The 15,382-nt window shown below is 40.2% G+C and overlaps 1 protein-coding gene and 1 long non-coding RNA gene across 2 annotated transcripts; one reads left to right on the forward strand and one right to left on the reverse strand.

Moving 5' to 3' along the window:
- The first annotated feature begins 96 nt into the window (after positions 1 to 96).
- On the forward strand, positions 97 to 13,808 carry LOC120568691 (apolipoprotein D-like). The gene is made up of 5 exons (XM_039816360.1): positions 97 to 155; positions 12,234 to 12,367; positions 12,563 to 12,684; positions 13,281 to 13,366; positions 13,501 to 13,808. The coding sequence occupies exons 1-5, from the start codon at positions 113 to 115 to the stop codon at positions 13,752 to 13,754; spliced, it is 639 nt and encodes a 212-aa protein (XP_039672294.1). The 5' UTR covers positions 97 to 112; the 3' UTR covers positions 13,755 to 13,808.
- LOC120568692 lies at positions 2,509 to 3,444 on the reverse strand. Its single transcript, XR_005640750.1, has 2 exons — positions 3,231 to 3,444; positions 2,509 to 2,615 (listed from the first exon to the last, which is right to left on the reverse strand). It is a non-coding gene; the product is annotated as an uncharacterized LOC120568692 (long non-coding RNA).
- Positions 13,809 to 15,382: the final 1,574 nt, after the last annotated feature.

A 15,382-nucleotide genomic window follows, 5' to 3' on the forward strand; every position in this document is an offset into this window, starting at 1 on the left:
TTGGACAGACGGACTGTCTGTCTTTCGCGCTCCCAAATCACCCACAATCCTATGCGCGCGGCTTTGCCAGCTCGTTAAAAAAACAACAACGGCGGACCTAAGCGGGGCATCCATGGTTGGAGCAGCATCGCTGATGGCACAAGTATCATTTAAATGTAAGTATATTTTGTGTTTGCAGTACATGTGTTATCACAATTAATGTGTTACATCAATGTAAAGCTTAACGCTTTAATGCTGGTACAAATTGCTGTTATAATTAGGTAGATACACCCCGAGCTAACGTTAAGCTAACTGAACCTATCAACTAGCTAACATTTAGGCTGTTAGCGCGGGCTTGCTGGTTGCCTTTAAGCCATTTGTGTTCGTAAAGTTTAATGTCCGGTGGCATTTTCATCTGTTTTTATAAGCCGTTACTGTATATGAGTAACGTTAGCAGAGATTTAGAAATCGGTGTGTTTATCAGTTGTAGCTGCAGGATGGCTAGTGTTATTCGGGGCACAGGGAAAGTAAAAATAAATCGCTATTTTGTACCAGTAAAAAGGCTCAAAATATCACCAAACTTCAATGGTAGCATAATGAGGGTCCCTACATGTTACAGTTTTTTCCAACTGCTTACACACAAAATCTTTTCATGTCACACGATTTTTGAAACCTCTCACTCAAAGTGCAAAACTACACAGCAAATCTCCAAAACCATAAACTATTTCTCAGCCTTTCACTCAGCTTTCAATAGCATAAAACACTTTTTTCAAAACATTACACACAATTCTCTACCTAAGACACAGAAATCTAACAGGAAGTGACTTGCTATCCATTTCTAAACACAACCAATCAAAATGCTACACTTATTTACCAGGGCACACACACACTTCTCACATTTGCAAACACATTATGTCAAAACTGAACACTAACCAATCATTGCTTTAGTATAGGCCTATACATAGTTCAAAGGCCAGATTACCTGTTTTGAACAATGGATGCCAACAATAGACAGAGAGCAAGGGGAGTAGGAGGAAGAGACAGGGGATAACAACGAGGACGAGGAGGAGGGAAGAAGAGTAAGAAGGAGAGCCATCTCTGATGAGATCAGGGAGAGAGCCCATAGCCCATCTTAGCGTGTATAGCTTTAGCGTCCATACTGCATGCAACTATCTAATGACTATTTCAGCATTACAAATCAATCAGATTTTGCATACAATTCTGCCCCCCACACCCCGCAACAGCACGGACAAACACTCACAACACACACAGCCGCCGCGCACACACACACACACACACACACACACACACACACACACACACACACACACACACACACACACACACACACATATTCTTTATTCTAAAAATGATACCTTTGTTTTACATATGTTTATACTTTTGTTTTCTTGTTTCATGCTACTGTAGACAACACTGAGCTACTCTTACAAACGTAACGTTGTGCCCAATAAATATTTTGTGTTTTACTGTAACATTACATTGTTTTTTACAGTGCACTTTTCAACCCCTCTCAGCAGATTACTTTCTCTCTAGAACATTGTAAATGTAGATATAAACCTATGAAAGACAAAAGAGCTTTAGATTTAGAACAACAGTGTGTACATGGTATATCCAAAAATTTACTATTATGAAAAAAGTGTTTGCCATTTGATGCAAATGCTTCATTTTGAGATGAGTTTATGGTATTTTGAATGCAGTGTTTCATTTTGAAGGAGATGTGAGGCATTTTGCATTTTGTGTGAGCAGTTTTAGGAATTGTGTGTAGAGTTTTGAAAAAAGGAGACATAGTTTTGAAAACGTGTGTAAGCAGTTGGAAAAAACTGTAACAGAAGCATTGAGAACTTTTGTAAGTGTACAGATAGTTTATTGAACGAAGAGCTGCGGGATCTCCGTGAAAGGGCTAAGATAGAGCGAGAGTATAGTCAATGCCGCAACACAGCGTCGTACTTTGGGGAACTGGTGGCTTACCTGCGGACATTGTGAAGCTATGGCCAACGGACAGGAGTGTCTGTGTTGCATGGAGTGGGACCTGTTGCGTCGCAACACCCAAGAGTGTTTTGTACAGTCTGAAGATTTCCCCTCTGATAAACAGGGCTGTACTTACCTACTAGCTACTGGTAGCTCACTCTTTCTCTCGTAGCCCTTTCATGGAGCTCCCGCAGCTCTTCGTTCAATAAACTGTCTGTACGTTTACAAATGCTTCTGTTAACATGTAGGGACCCTTATTATGCTACCATTTAAAGTTGAATGATATGAGCATTTTTAATGGTACAAAATATCGATTTGTTTTTACTTTCCCTGTGCCCCGAATACTAGCGTTGTAAGCTAATCAGCGGTCCGCGCTAGCTTCTTTCAAGCTACAAACACATTCGATTAGGATGAAACATGTCCCACAGAACAGGAACTGTTCTGGACACAGGAAACTTCTAACTGAATAATTATATTCCAATGCTAACTTTTAATAACTCGTTAGGTATACAAGCTCTAAAAAGACATTAACGAAACGTGTATCTTTATTATAACCTTTATTCAAACATGACTTTATGCTGTATAAAAGTATGTTCAACATGAAGCGGCGATCAGACTCAGCTGGCGATGACGGTGTTGCTTCAAGACTGCAGACAGAAGGAGAAAGCTTTAGGTTAGTCCAGTAGTTATCCAACCTGTCCTGGTAAGATTAGAATTGTATATATTTATATATAAAATTATATTTAAGCATACAGTAACATGAAGGTACTTAATGTAACTGTAGTGGTGTAGTTTCTATATGGTTTTAACTGGCAACTGTTGACCATTTAACACACTTACACCTACCTTTACTGTGTTAGTGGGTGTTTATCAATGGTGTTATGACTTTTCATATGTTGGTTGTAGCCTTGTAGCTTGTGTGTTTACAGTACTATTTACTTGCAGTTTACTGCATATCATACTGCCTGTGGTAGCTCATTAGCTGGTAGCGTTTACCTTGTAGTTGCTGATCATATTTTGCACTGCATTTGTCTGAAAGCTAGAAGCTACTGGACAATGTTACATACATGCAATAAACTACAAGCTAATGCAAAGGGTTAGCTACTGTAAACTTAATGTAATTAAGATTAATTAATGCAATTCTCCTTACCGGTAAGTGTTATGACTACTACAAACATTAACCCCACAAGTTTTTAATTTATTGACAGGATAAATAAGAGAAAACGGCATTAAAGCCTATCAGTGTCGGTAACGTTACCTACCTTTGCACGTTGCGGGCAAAGTTCCTCACAGAATATTCTCCTGCAAGCAGACTGACGCTGATTCACCTTCTTCATCTCAACAAAAAAAATTGAACAGCACAGTTCCACATCCATTTCGGCCAGTGTTCCAGTGGCCTCTGTCTCCATGCTTGTCTTTTGCTTTCCCTCTCCTCCTCATCTCTCCCTTCTGGTGATGCTAGGGCAGCCTCAGTTTGTTCCTTAGTTGTTCCACTTGTTGAGAATGTTCACTCAAAACCACAAATGTCAACCACACAGTTGCACTACTAGAGGAAAGGTCATGGGGTCACCAAAGTCATTAATGTTCATCTTCTGGGCAAGATGAATGTCTGTACAAAACTGAGATTGAGATATTTTAATCTAAACTAAAGAAGTGGACCACCCAACATTATTATCCAAAAACTACTTTAACAATCTACTGTAGTTATGAATAGCAGAAACATTATTTAAAGGTGCTCTAGGTGATGTTGAGTGACGTTACTTCTTGTTGACGTTCAAAGTATTTTCAAACAAAACGAAGACTAGCTAGCTCCTCCCTCCTCCTCATCCCGTTCCCTCCCTTCTGTGCTTCAGCGCGCACTAACCCCCAAAATCCTTCTTGTCCGTTATTGGCTGAACACTGGAACACGGTTTGTGTATGTTTGCATGGTCCAGGGGTCCGTTTTAGGAAGGAGGTTTAACAAACTCTGAGTCTAACCCTGATGTCTGAGTTGATTTACCCTGAGATGGGAAACTCAGAGTTTTCGGTTCCAGAATAGCTGATTTGAGTTGGTTCAATCAACTCTGAGTAGGTTCACTCAGGGTTACGAGCGTGCACAACGCGATTCACCATGGTAACAACCACAAACAAACGGGTCGGCAGAAATACTCATGCACACAAACAACGAGTTTGAACATGCATTTCGTTAAAAAAGCAAGACAGCGGTTGCTGCTGCAAAAGAGAGAGAATTGGTGTGGGAGAAAATTGCTGCTCGAGTCAATGCGTAAGCATTAACAGTGTATTAATTTAATATTTAATCACAGTTAACTTATAATATTACTGGTGAAAACTGGAATTATTACACCTATAATTTCATTTAGGTGCAATCCTGCTGAAAAAGTAAACTATAGCCTACTAATCCCATTCTGAGGCCACAGCACCATGATCATTAACAGAACTATAATGTATAATCATTTATTTCTTTTTAATGGCTCTCACTGGTTTGTGTCCAGGGAACACTACAAAAACGTTTAAAAAATGTTTCAGAGCGAGTCACACTTTTATGACGGCTCTACAGTGGCTTTACTATTACAGTATGATCCGCTACACTGTTATAAAGAAAACTGCCGTTTGCAAAAAACATAATGCGACACAAAGAGGGAGGAGACTGAGAGAGAAAATCGAGGGTTCTTGAAGAAAACCTGCTCCCGACCAGGTTAGGTTCACAGGCTCAGTTACCATAGTATCTGACTCTGAGGTTAAGTTACCTCTCTTTCTGAAACGGGCTGGTGTTACCCCTCTCTCTCAGGTTTGATTAACCTCTGTTTCTGAAACAGAAAACCCAGAGTTTCCCTCATCTCAGGGTTAACAAACTCAGAGTTTTCACTAAACCTGCGTTCTGAAACGGGCCCCAGGTTGGACCACTTTGTTTTTGTTGGTGTGTGTGGACCCTAGGCTGTCTACAGAGACCACGTTTTTTTACAGTGTGTTTAGGGGACCAGCAGCTCGCGGATAGTGAGGAGATGTTTGCTGTTTCAATCAGGAGAGACTTCGTTGCAGATATGCAAATATTTATTATAGATGAGCATAATATGACTAACCGATAACATGAATACATGAAATGTGCATAGTCTTTGGGGATTAGACTCCATCATAGAAAATATTTAAAGGGGCAGAGAAACAGGCATATTCCTTCCCCCCCGATGGAGCCTAGACACTGGTGATGGCAGAGAGGGAACCAGGAGGTCGAACGGAGGACCCGTCTGCCAGAAGGGACTCCAGTTTCAATGGTTGACGAAGACAGGTGATAGCAAGAGAGGGACATTTAAAGCAACATGTCATTCTGTGATTGGATCATGATTTCGTGGCCAATTCTGATTGGTTTACTGAAGAGTGCACGCCTCTTAACAGCTGAATATAATTAGGGAGAAATAATGGTGATTGCAGTCATAGAAGTCTTCCTGAAAGAATTTGCGCTGAGCTTCATATGTGACAAAGAATGTTGTAGCCTAAAAAACGCGTGACATCGCTTAGAGTACCTTAAACATTTACACAACCTTTCAATCAGATCTTTTCTGCCAGAGGCCTCTTTAATAGAACATGTGAACTGTTGCCAATTCTTACACAACTTTCTCAAAACAGCATTATATTAATGTGAAATAAGTTAATATGAATATGAGGCCTTGAGTCAAGTTCAAACCCTGTCAGAATCAGAATCATAATAAGGCGTATCACCAAGTAAATGATCACTTACAAGGAAGTTGTTTTGGTGTTAAGTGCTTACAATAAACATATTTCTGTAAGAGGAAATGTTGCCCACTGAACAAGGAGAGCTAAATCTACCTGACTTCCGGCTAAATTTGGCTGCTCAACTGAGAGCTATTTGGACATGGATTAAAAAACCTAGAATACATTCCGGCATGAAAACATATAAAACGATGTACATTAGTTGCAGCAGCAGCACCATGCAGACTCATTTGCTTTTACGAACTGTCACTTTTACTTGGCGCTTAAACCTGAGGATGGAGCTTTCAACTGAGGTGCTCTAAACTTGAAAGAAGAGGCACAGAGATCCAGAGGTAACAAGTGTTAGTTTGATATAGTGCGTAATATGTTCTTTTTTTTAACCTTTGTTGTCGAAATGGAATTGACTTTAACTGAACTGAATGGTTTAATTGCTAGCTAGTATTATCTAGAAAATTACCAATCCAGCATTTGCTAGCTAACATTAGCTAAAGTCAGCCATTTTTAACCCTGTCAAAAATACAGGTTACCGAGCATGACCAAAGGTATGGCTTTATCTGTATAACATTAGACCATCTCTGCTTTATTTGTATGATAATCCATCTACACTTGTTGAGATTTTTCACTCAAAACCAAAAATGTCAGCCTCACAGTGGCACTAGAGGAAATGTCATGGGTTCACCAAAGTCAGTAAGGTTCATCTTCTGGGCAACATGAATGTCTGTATATAACTGAACTTGAGATATTTTAATCTGCACTAAAGAAGTGGACCAGCACCATGCATACTCATTTGCTTGTACCAACTGTCATTTGCATTTGGCACCGTAAACCTGAGGATGGAGCTTTCAACTGAGGAGCTCTAGACTTGACATAAGAAGAAGCACAGAGATTCAGAGGTAACATTACTGAAATGTTAGTTTGATATAGTGCCTTATATGTTCTATTCAACCTTTGTTGTTGAAATTGAATGAACTTGAATTGAACTGAATCGTTTCTTTACTAGCTAGTTTTATCTAAAAAACTAACAGTCTAGGATTTGCTAGCTACCATTAGGTAAAGTCAAAATAGAGGAGAGTTCTCACTCGCAAACACAAATGTCAACCACACAGTAGCACTTGAATGGGATCATTGGGGATAATAGTGTTTAAATTAAAAAAAAAAAAAAAAAAAAAAAAAAAAAAAAAAAAAAAAAAAAAAAAAAAAAAAAAAAAAAAAAAAAAAAAAAAAAAAAAAAAAAAAAAAAAAAAAAAAAAAAAAAAAAAAAAAAAAAAAAAAAAAAAAAAAAAAAAAAAAAAAAAAAAAAATAAAAAAAAAAAAAAAAAAAAAAAAAAAAAAAAAAAAAAAAAAAAAAAAAAAAAAAAAAAAAAAAAAAAAAAAAAAAAAAAAAAAAAAAAATTTGAGCTTTCCCGCCAGAGGCCTCTTCAAATAAAAAATGTGAACAGGTGCCAATTCTTACACAACTTTCTCAAAATAGCCTCAGGTGTAAACTGTCATGTGTGAATTTGGCTGCTCAATTCAGAGCTATTAGGCAATGGATTAAAAACCTAGAATGCATTCCGGCATGAAACATATTGAACAGTCTCATACAGCTGAAGTGAGACATCGTAACCCAAACTCAGTGCTTCAGTTTACATTATGAGCGTCAAGCTTGGGTCGGGTTTGGACCAATAAATAGAATGCTTGTCGTGTTCTAGTCAGGCTTGGTTACTACTCTCCAGTTTAAGAAATATACGGCCTGAGCCGCAGTTCACTATCACCATCGTCACTCCTGTGCTGTGGTTACACCAGCACGTCATTCTTTTTACCAGGTGGCTCGCTATTTGGTGCCATCTTCTGCTGTTATGAATGTATATTGACAATATTGACATTTAAAAGTCTAGACCCCTGGACTAGCTCACCCAGTAATTCAATCAGGAGAGACTTCGTTTGCAGATATGCAAAAATATTCATTGTACAACTGCACGTAAAATGTACAAATTCTTTTGGAGATTAGACTCCATCAAATTAATTATATTTTTAAAAGGGTAGAGAACAGGAACAAAATCCCCAGATGGAGTCCAGACACTGGTGGCGGTGGAGAAAGAGACCAGAGACCAGACCCAAGAGGCAACGGAGCGGTCAGCTGGGAGAAACACGAAGACCGGAGGTCATAGGCCTACCTGTCAAGTTTTGGATTTGAAAATAAGGGAAATTTTCCGGCGCCCACTGCGAGCAGTCCCACCACCCCAACCAAGCTCCAGTATCCCTTACATTTTAAGACAGGTGTACAAGAAAGCTAAAATCACCACTTGATGCAGAATGTTGAAAACATTTACAATTTATAACATTGCTTGTCTTTACATTTTATTTTCATTCCACATTCTTTTCATTTCATATTGCTTTTCTTTTACAGTTTTTCTTTTCATTTCACATAACTTTTCTTTACTCTTTTAGTGAGTTATTATACAAATTTGTTGCAGACTTTGCATTCTTTAAAAGGAACCCCGACTAGTATGACATGTTGGCCTTATAAGATTAACGTGGGCGTCAGCTATTAAAAGGTGATACAAAAATACTCCAAATGTTTTGTTTTCTGTTAAAAAATGCAGAAAATCTGTTCCCTCGTAAGCCGCCATGGTTATTTACGTCTCAATGCATTCTGGGGTAGTGACGTGTAATGGTTGTACCCCAACGTACCGGCTATTGACAGTACAGTAACAGCAAAATGAACACGTCTGCCGTTCAGCCTTCAGTTTGACCGTAGGCTTAAAGGACGAACCTAGGGGCTAATAACGGATGTGTACCCACTCTGTCGTTCTCTGGGACATGTTTTCATGCTAATTGATTGTGTTTGGAGCTTCAACGACGCTAGCGCGGACCGCTGGTTAACCTAGCTTACAACGCTAGCTAGTATTCGGGGCACAGGGAAAGTAAAAACAAATCGCTATTTAGACCACTAAAAAGGCTCAAAATATCACCAAACTTCAACGGTAGCATAGTGAGGGTCCCTACATGTTAACCGAAGCATTGAGAACTTAGTTAAGTGTAGAGACGAAGAGCTGCGGGAGCTCCGTGCAGGTGGCAATTATCGCGAGGCTAGTGACAGAGCTCAGATTGGGAATGTTTTTTAGGGGTCCAAGCCCGAGGGGGCATAGGAACCGCGTAATGCAAGGCATCGCGGTTCACAGCTCCAATGGAGCGTGGAACCCTATTGTTTTTCTATGATTGTTATTATTCCGCTTCTTCTTCTCCGCCTAAAACTCCGACTGCAGCCTAAACCGTAAATAGTGGCGAGTTGCCATTTTCAGGACTGGTCCCAAACCCTGCAAGGACCTCAGGCGCAAAAAATTACCCACTTGCACCACTAGGTGGCGCTATACCAGAAAAAACGCGTTTGGCCCCATAACTCCCACACCGTACACCCGAAATTCAAAAACCATACATCCACGCGTTCCCTGGATCCAGCTGAATCACGTGATATAGGCCACGCCCATTTCCGCCTAGACTTTTATGCGTGAAAAATCGTGATTTATTAAAAACCTACTTTTTCGAACTCCTCCTAGACCGTGGGACCGATCTACACGAAACTTGGAAGCTAGCATCTCCAGACTTACCTGACAAAAAGTTATAAAAGGATTTTTTGTACGATAAAAATTGCGCATATAACGCACAAACAAATTTGTGTAGCTAACTATGAAAACACCAACTTTGCCATATCTCAGCCAAAATAAATGCTATCAACCCCAAACTTTAGATTATTCTTTGCCATGACCCTCTGGAGGTACCCCATGCGTTTTACGAAAATTGGTCACTAGGGGGCGCTACAACTACAAAATGTTTATATCTCATGAACGGCTGTTCCGTTTTATACGAAATTTGATGCGTACCATCTGGGGCCAATCCTGAGGCCATCTCTAGAATGGAGTACCGAGGGGTCAAAGTGGGCGTGGCCTATGGGACCCAATGTGACCCAACTCTAGATTCACCACTTACACTAATGTGAACAACTTTAAATTTACAGGGTAGATGGACAATGGGCCATGGACCACACCTACCAAAAATTACACATGTGGACCACTAGGTGGCGCTGTAATGGTTTTTTGGCTTTAACTCCCACATTACACATCGCACATTAGAAATCTTTACATCCACGTGTTCCGTGAATCAAGCTGAATTACCAGATATAGGCCACGCCCATTTCCGCTCAAACTTTTTTTCGCAATATCGCGCAATGTGCAAAACCAACTTTTTCAAACTCGTCCTAGGCCGTGCGACCGATCTGCACGAAACCTGGTAGGTAGCATCTCCAGATGGACCTGACAAAAAGTTATTGAAGGAATTTTGCTACGTTAAAGTATGCGCATTTGACGACAAAACAAATTGTCCTAGCTAGCTACCACACACATATCATATCCTATCTCGGCCAAATTAAATGTTATCAGCAAATAACTTGAGATCCTTATTCCAAATTCCACTCTGATACTCTGTACCAAATTTGGCGAAGATCGGCCTTTAGGGAGCGCTATAAGCAATGTTTATTTGTTTTCCCGCCAATTTTCTCAATGCATTTCAATGGGAAATTTGCAATTGCAATATCTCTGCCACAGTAAAAGCAATCAACACAAACTTTGTGTTGCTCGTTCGGGATGGCGTTCTGAGGCGCTCTACCACATTTGGCAAAGATCGGCCATTAGTGGGCGCTATAATCAACATAAAGGTGTTTTGCCCTGTTAATCAATGTTAATGGAATATTTGCAATGGGAATGTATCAAAGACCTTGCAGGTCACACTTCTCAATATTTACTGATGTTTACCTCCTACCGTTATGTTTTGGTTTTCGCTTTCGCGTGCTCCCCTGGTGTTAAATACAATAAACAAACTTCTTAGCCCAACTGACAAAGTTTCTACAACCTTCACAGTGGACTAATATTACTCTTTTCTCACACTTTTTCAATCCAAAATCAACACCATTCATACACCCTAATACCGTGCAATTAAACATTGCAGTTGGTGCTAAGTGGAGAGTCTGTCAAAGTGTGATTGGTTATGTCGGTGGCATTTATTTCTTAATTTCCCACGAAGTTGATCGCGGTCACGTGTCAGTTAAACTTCTCATCTCCAATCCTATCTGTATTTGTGAGAAGTGGCTCTGTCCTGAGTTGAAAGCCTACTTTACGGCTTCATTATCGAGTTAATAGCCGCGTGACATATAGCCCTATGACACCATTTACAACAACCTGACCACCTCCGCTGCTCTTTCAACCACCACACCTGCCGGTACCTCCACCCTCTAAGTCACTCTCTCATTTCTCTCTGCTGTCCCCTGAGGTCAGGGGGGTTAAGAAGTTTGTATATCGTAGAGAATTGTTAAAGCTACTCTGTATATGCATGGAGAGGCACTGTTAACCACTACATTTGCAACGGCAGAGTACCCCAGACCTCGTGCATCAAACCTCTCGATATTCACCAATGTTTCCCCCCCCCCTACGTAATGCTTCGGGTCCCGCATTGGCACAGCTTTGCGGGTCATCGGGGGCGACTTGCGCGGCTCCCCGGGGTGTCACGTACGACTGGCATCGGAGGGGAATGGCATCGGAGGGGAATGGCATTGGAGGCGAATGGCATTGGAGGCTTGGGCCCCGTCATAACTGCTTGCAGTTCTAGTTTTGTGTTGTTTTTTTACTCCGCTCGGGCCCGGGGTATTATTATTTTTTAATAACGCAGGTTAAAATACGGGAGATTTACGGGAAAATACTAATACGGGAGGACGGCGGGAAAGAAGGGTAAAATACGGGACTTTCCCGGCCAAAACGGGATACTTGTATGCCGGAGGTGGCAGGGGAGGAGGAGGGTCGAGCGCTTTGCCTGAAACGACAGCTGAAAGCACAGGGAGAGAACAGATTTAAAGCAGAGTTGTAATTCTGTGATTGGCCCTTGAATTTCGTGGCCAAGTCTGATTGGTTAAACTGAAAGTATCGCTTCTAAACAGCTGATTTGATTTAAGAAGAAAGAGTAGTGATTGGGTTAATGACGTCTTCCTGAAAGAATTTGCGCTGAGCTTCATGAGCATTCGCCCCATTTAGGCTGAGTCCTGCAGCGGCGCCGGGTTCAAATCCGACCTGCTGCCCTTTACTGTGTGTCATCCCCCATGTCTCTCTCTCCCCCTTTCCTGTCTATCCACTGTCACTACATAATAAGGGAAACGCCACATATTTGCCTGTCAATCAGATCTTTCTGCCAGAGCAGGCCTCTTTAAACAAAAAATGTGAACAGGTGCTAATTCTTACACAACTTCATCAAAAGACCCTCAGGTGTAAATATGAATGTGATATAAGTAAATTAGAATATGAGGAGCTGCAGAAACACGGTCACTGAGCTATAAAAACTGCACCAAAACTCAGAACTTCACTGCTACCCGGTAAGACAGGTAAGCAAGTAGCAGGTGTGATGCTCTCCTTTTCTCCACCAGCATCTCTTTTTGTGAATATAGTATCTAAATTAATTTATTATCTTTAATTCTGAAATCTAAAAAAACTAAACAGTCTTTTTCTTGTTCTACACAGGTTGTAAAAAGAAGATAAACACCATCCAGGTGATTTCCCTTACCCTGCTGTCCGTTCTGGTGGCCAATGCTCAGTTCATCATGCCAGAAAGATGCCCCAAGCCTGCTGTTCAAGAGGACTTTGATGCTGCCAGGGTGAATACCAAAACTTTTAATTTTGATATATTCTGTAGGGAAACAAGGTTTTAAATTTAAATTCCATAAGTTAACAAATGAGGCGTTCCCGGGCGACTGCTTTTCCCACTAGACATACATTGCCACTTAATACCTCAAGATTCTGCAGCTCTTCATTAAGAATTGAATGTGGTGTTCCTTGTGCTTCCTCTGCAGTATGTTGGTAAGTGGTATGATATCCAGAGACTGCCAAATACCTTCCAGAAGGGGGAGTGCGCCACGGCCACCTACACCTTGAGCCCTGGAGTTAGATTTGGTGCTCTCAACAGAGAGCTGCTGTGAGTACTCCAGCTGCATTAAAATTAATTTTTAAGAGTTGGACACAATGAATTGACTTTATGGAGCTTAAACAAAGAAATACAGGAGGTCTATTAAACTGTACAAGCTAAAAGAATAAAAAAAAAAAAAAATTGTGCAGCCAGTACCAGTTAAATTTGTCAGGAAGTCTTATCCTGGTAGTAAAACTATTAGCTCAAACAATATATTTTAAATATATTCCATCCAGTAAATGACTGTAAATTACATTAATTCAAGGAAATGTTAATTTACTTGAGTATTTCAACTTCATACTTGAACTCCACTACATTTATTTGACAGCTGAAGTTACTTTACAGATTAAGACTGTACAGATAAAACATATGATCAAGTTATAAAATATGATGCTGTGCTGTAGATTGAACTGTAGATTCAACAGTATATAAAGTATTTAAAGTATCTCCATATTTATCAGCTGTGACAATACAATCCTCTGTCTTAAAGCATCAGTAATAATATTCAGATATTATAATTCTGTGAAAGGGACCGTTCTGTCCAACAAGTACTTTTTGCTGTTAATATCTTAGTACTGTATCTTTTTACTGCCTGTTTCTTTTAGTGCTGATGGGACCATTATATCCGTCATTGCCTCTGCCATAGCAGAAGATCCCTCTGAGCCTGCTAAGCTGCAGATCTTTTATGAGAGTAAGAACCCCTAATTATAACAACCTGGAAAGATTACTATTCCAACACTTTAACTTGCAGTTGAGCGGCATCTTTAACAATACTTTACATGTGTAAACAAAAATTTTGAAAACTTTACTCTCCTGTCCCCCCAGACGATGCTCCTGTTCCTTACTGGGTGCTGTCCACCGACTACGACAACTACGCTCTGGTATACAGCTGCATCGAACTCGGGGCAATGCATGCGGCATATGCCAGTATCTTGAGCAGGCAGCCCACCCTGCCTGAGGAGACAATCAAGGAGCTACATGGCACCCTGTCCTCTTTTGGAGTCGGAGTGGATAAGCTGCTCACCACCAACCAGGATGTAGCTTCCTGCAGCGCCATGAACCAGAACAGATTGAGATAGTCTCTACAGATTGTGGTGCATTGTGGTGCTTTTGATTAATAATAATAATAATAATAATAAATTGAATTTATATAGCGCTTTTCATGGACTCAAAGTCGCTTTACAGGGCAGGGTAGATTATAAAAACATAACAAAACAAAACGAGCAAACAAAATAAGTAGAACAAAACAAGATACAGATGAAAAAGGGAGGGGGGCAGGTGGACTATGGGTAGGCTGAGGTGAAGAGATGGGTCTTGAGGCGGGACTGGAAGATGGTGAGGGACTCAGAGGTGCGGATCTCTTGGGGGAGGGAGTTCCAGAGCCTGGGAGCTGCTCTGGAGAAGGCTCTGTCCCCAAAACAGCGCAGGTTGGACTTTTGGATGGAGAGGAGACCGGCTGAGGTGGATCTGAGGGACCGTGAGGGTTGGTAAGGGAAGAGGAGGTTGAGAGATTGTACTTTAACTGTTTGTTTCAAACTAAGTCAATGCAATAAACTTATTTTATCGGCATCTGTGGGCCTTTGTGCTGGTCTGAATACAGTATTGATAATTAATTAACTGATCGTCACTAGGGATGCAACGATCTTACTTTTTCAGTCCTGATACTGATACCGATACCGATGCCAGGGCTTTGTGTATCTGTCGATACCCGATACTGATCCGATACCGTTGCTGAATTAATAATAAACTGTATACCTTCCACCTTATACCTTCCTTCCACCATGTGGAAGAGACTAAAGGCACCAGACCTTCCTAACTAAACATTACTTTCCTAAGCTTCCTGCAGCGCCATGAACCAGTAAACAGATTGAGATAGTCTCTACAGATTGTGGTGCATTGTGGTGCTTTTGATTGTACTTTCACTGTTTGTTTCAAACTAAGTCAATAATGCAATAAACTTATTTTATCGGCATCTGTGGGCCTCTGTGCTGGTCTGAATACAGTATTGATAATGAATTAACTGATCATTACCTTGCTGCTATTTTTGTCTTACTAAAATGACTCTTTGGTATACCCAACCAATAAGATTAAGTTTTCTTTCCCTCTGCTTAAAAAAAGTGGATGTAGATCTAGAAAGGTGGACGTATCTACCTATATCCCTAATTAGACGAATAAACTATGAAAAAGAATATCCCAAATCTTTTCAAATCTGTTCTAAGCTCTTCCAACACCAATCCCAAAAGCCTTCTTTAAAAATTTGGATAGCAAGATTTTTAGATTCCTGTGGAACAGCAAAGTTCCTAGAGTCAAGCTTAAACCGCTATCCGAATCAGAATCTCAAAAATGCTTATTAACAAGTATGTTTGTATACTGACAAAGAATATGCCTTGGTGTTTGGTGCATACAATAAACATATTACAGTAACTGAACTGAATGGTTTAATTGCTAGCTAGTATTATCTAGAAAATTACCAGTCCAGCATTTAATAGCTAAGGCAAGGCAGCTTTATTTATATAGCACATTTCAGCAACAGGGCAATTCAAAGTGCTTTACATAAAACATGAAAGAGCAGTTAGAAAACAATTAAAAACAATTTAAAGACAAGAATAAATTTTACAGTGCAGTAAAGAATTTAAAGAACTGAGAGATAAATACGTGAATAAAGAGCAGTTAAAACAGTTAAACATATAAAAGCAGATAAAATAGG

The sequence above is a fragment of the Perca fluviatilis genome, chromosome 11, assembly GCF_010015445.1.
Source record: "Perca fluviatilis chromosome 11, GENO_Pfluv_1.0, whole genome shotgun sequence".
In the NCBI taxonomy this organism is placed as follows: domain Eukaryota; kingdom Metazoa; phylum Chordata; class Actinopteri; order Perciformes; family Percidae; genus Perca; species Perca fluviatilis.

What these genes read in the sequence shown, in the direction of transcription:
- LOC120568691 (XM_039816360.1), top strand. Translation starts at nt 113, where the DNA reads ATGGTTGGAGCAGCATCGCTGATGGCACAAGTATCATTTAAAT. An exon ending in AGGACTTTGATGCTGCCAGG is followed by an intron (nt 12,368 to 12,562) that starts GTGAATACCAAA and finishes CTTCCTCTGCAG; the next exon opens with TATGTTGGTAAGTGGTATGA. An exon ending in GCTGCAGATCTTTTATGAGA is followed by an intron (nt 13,367 to 13,500) that starts GTAAGAACCCCT and finishes CTGTCCCCCCAG; the next exon opens with ACGATGCTCCTGTTCCTTAC.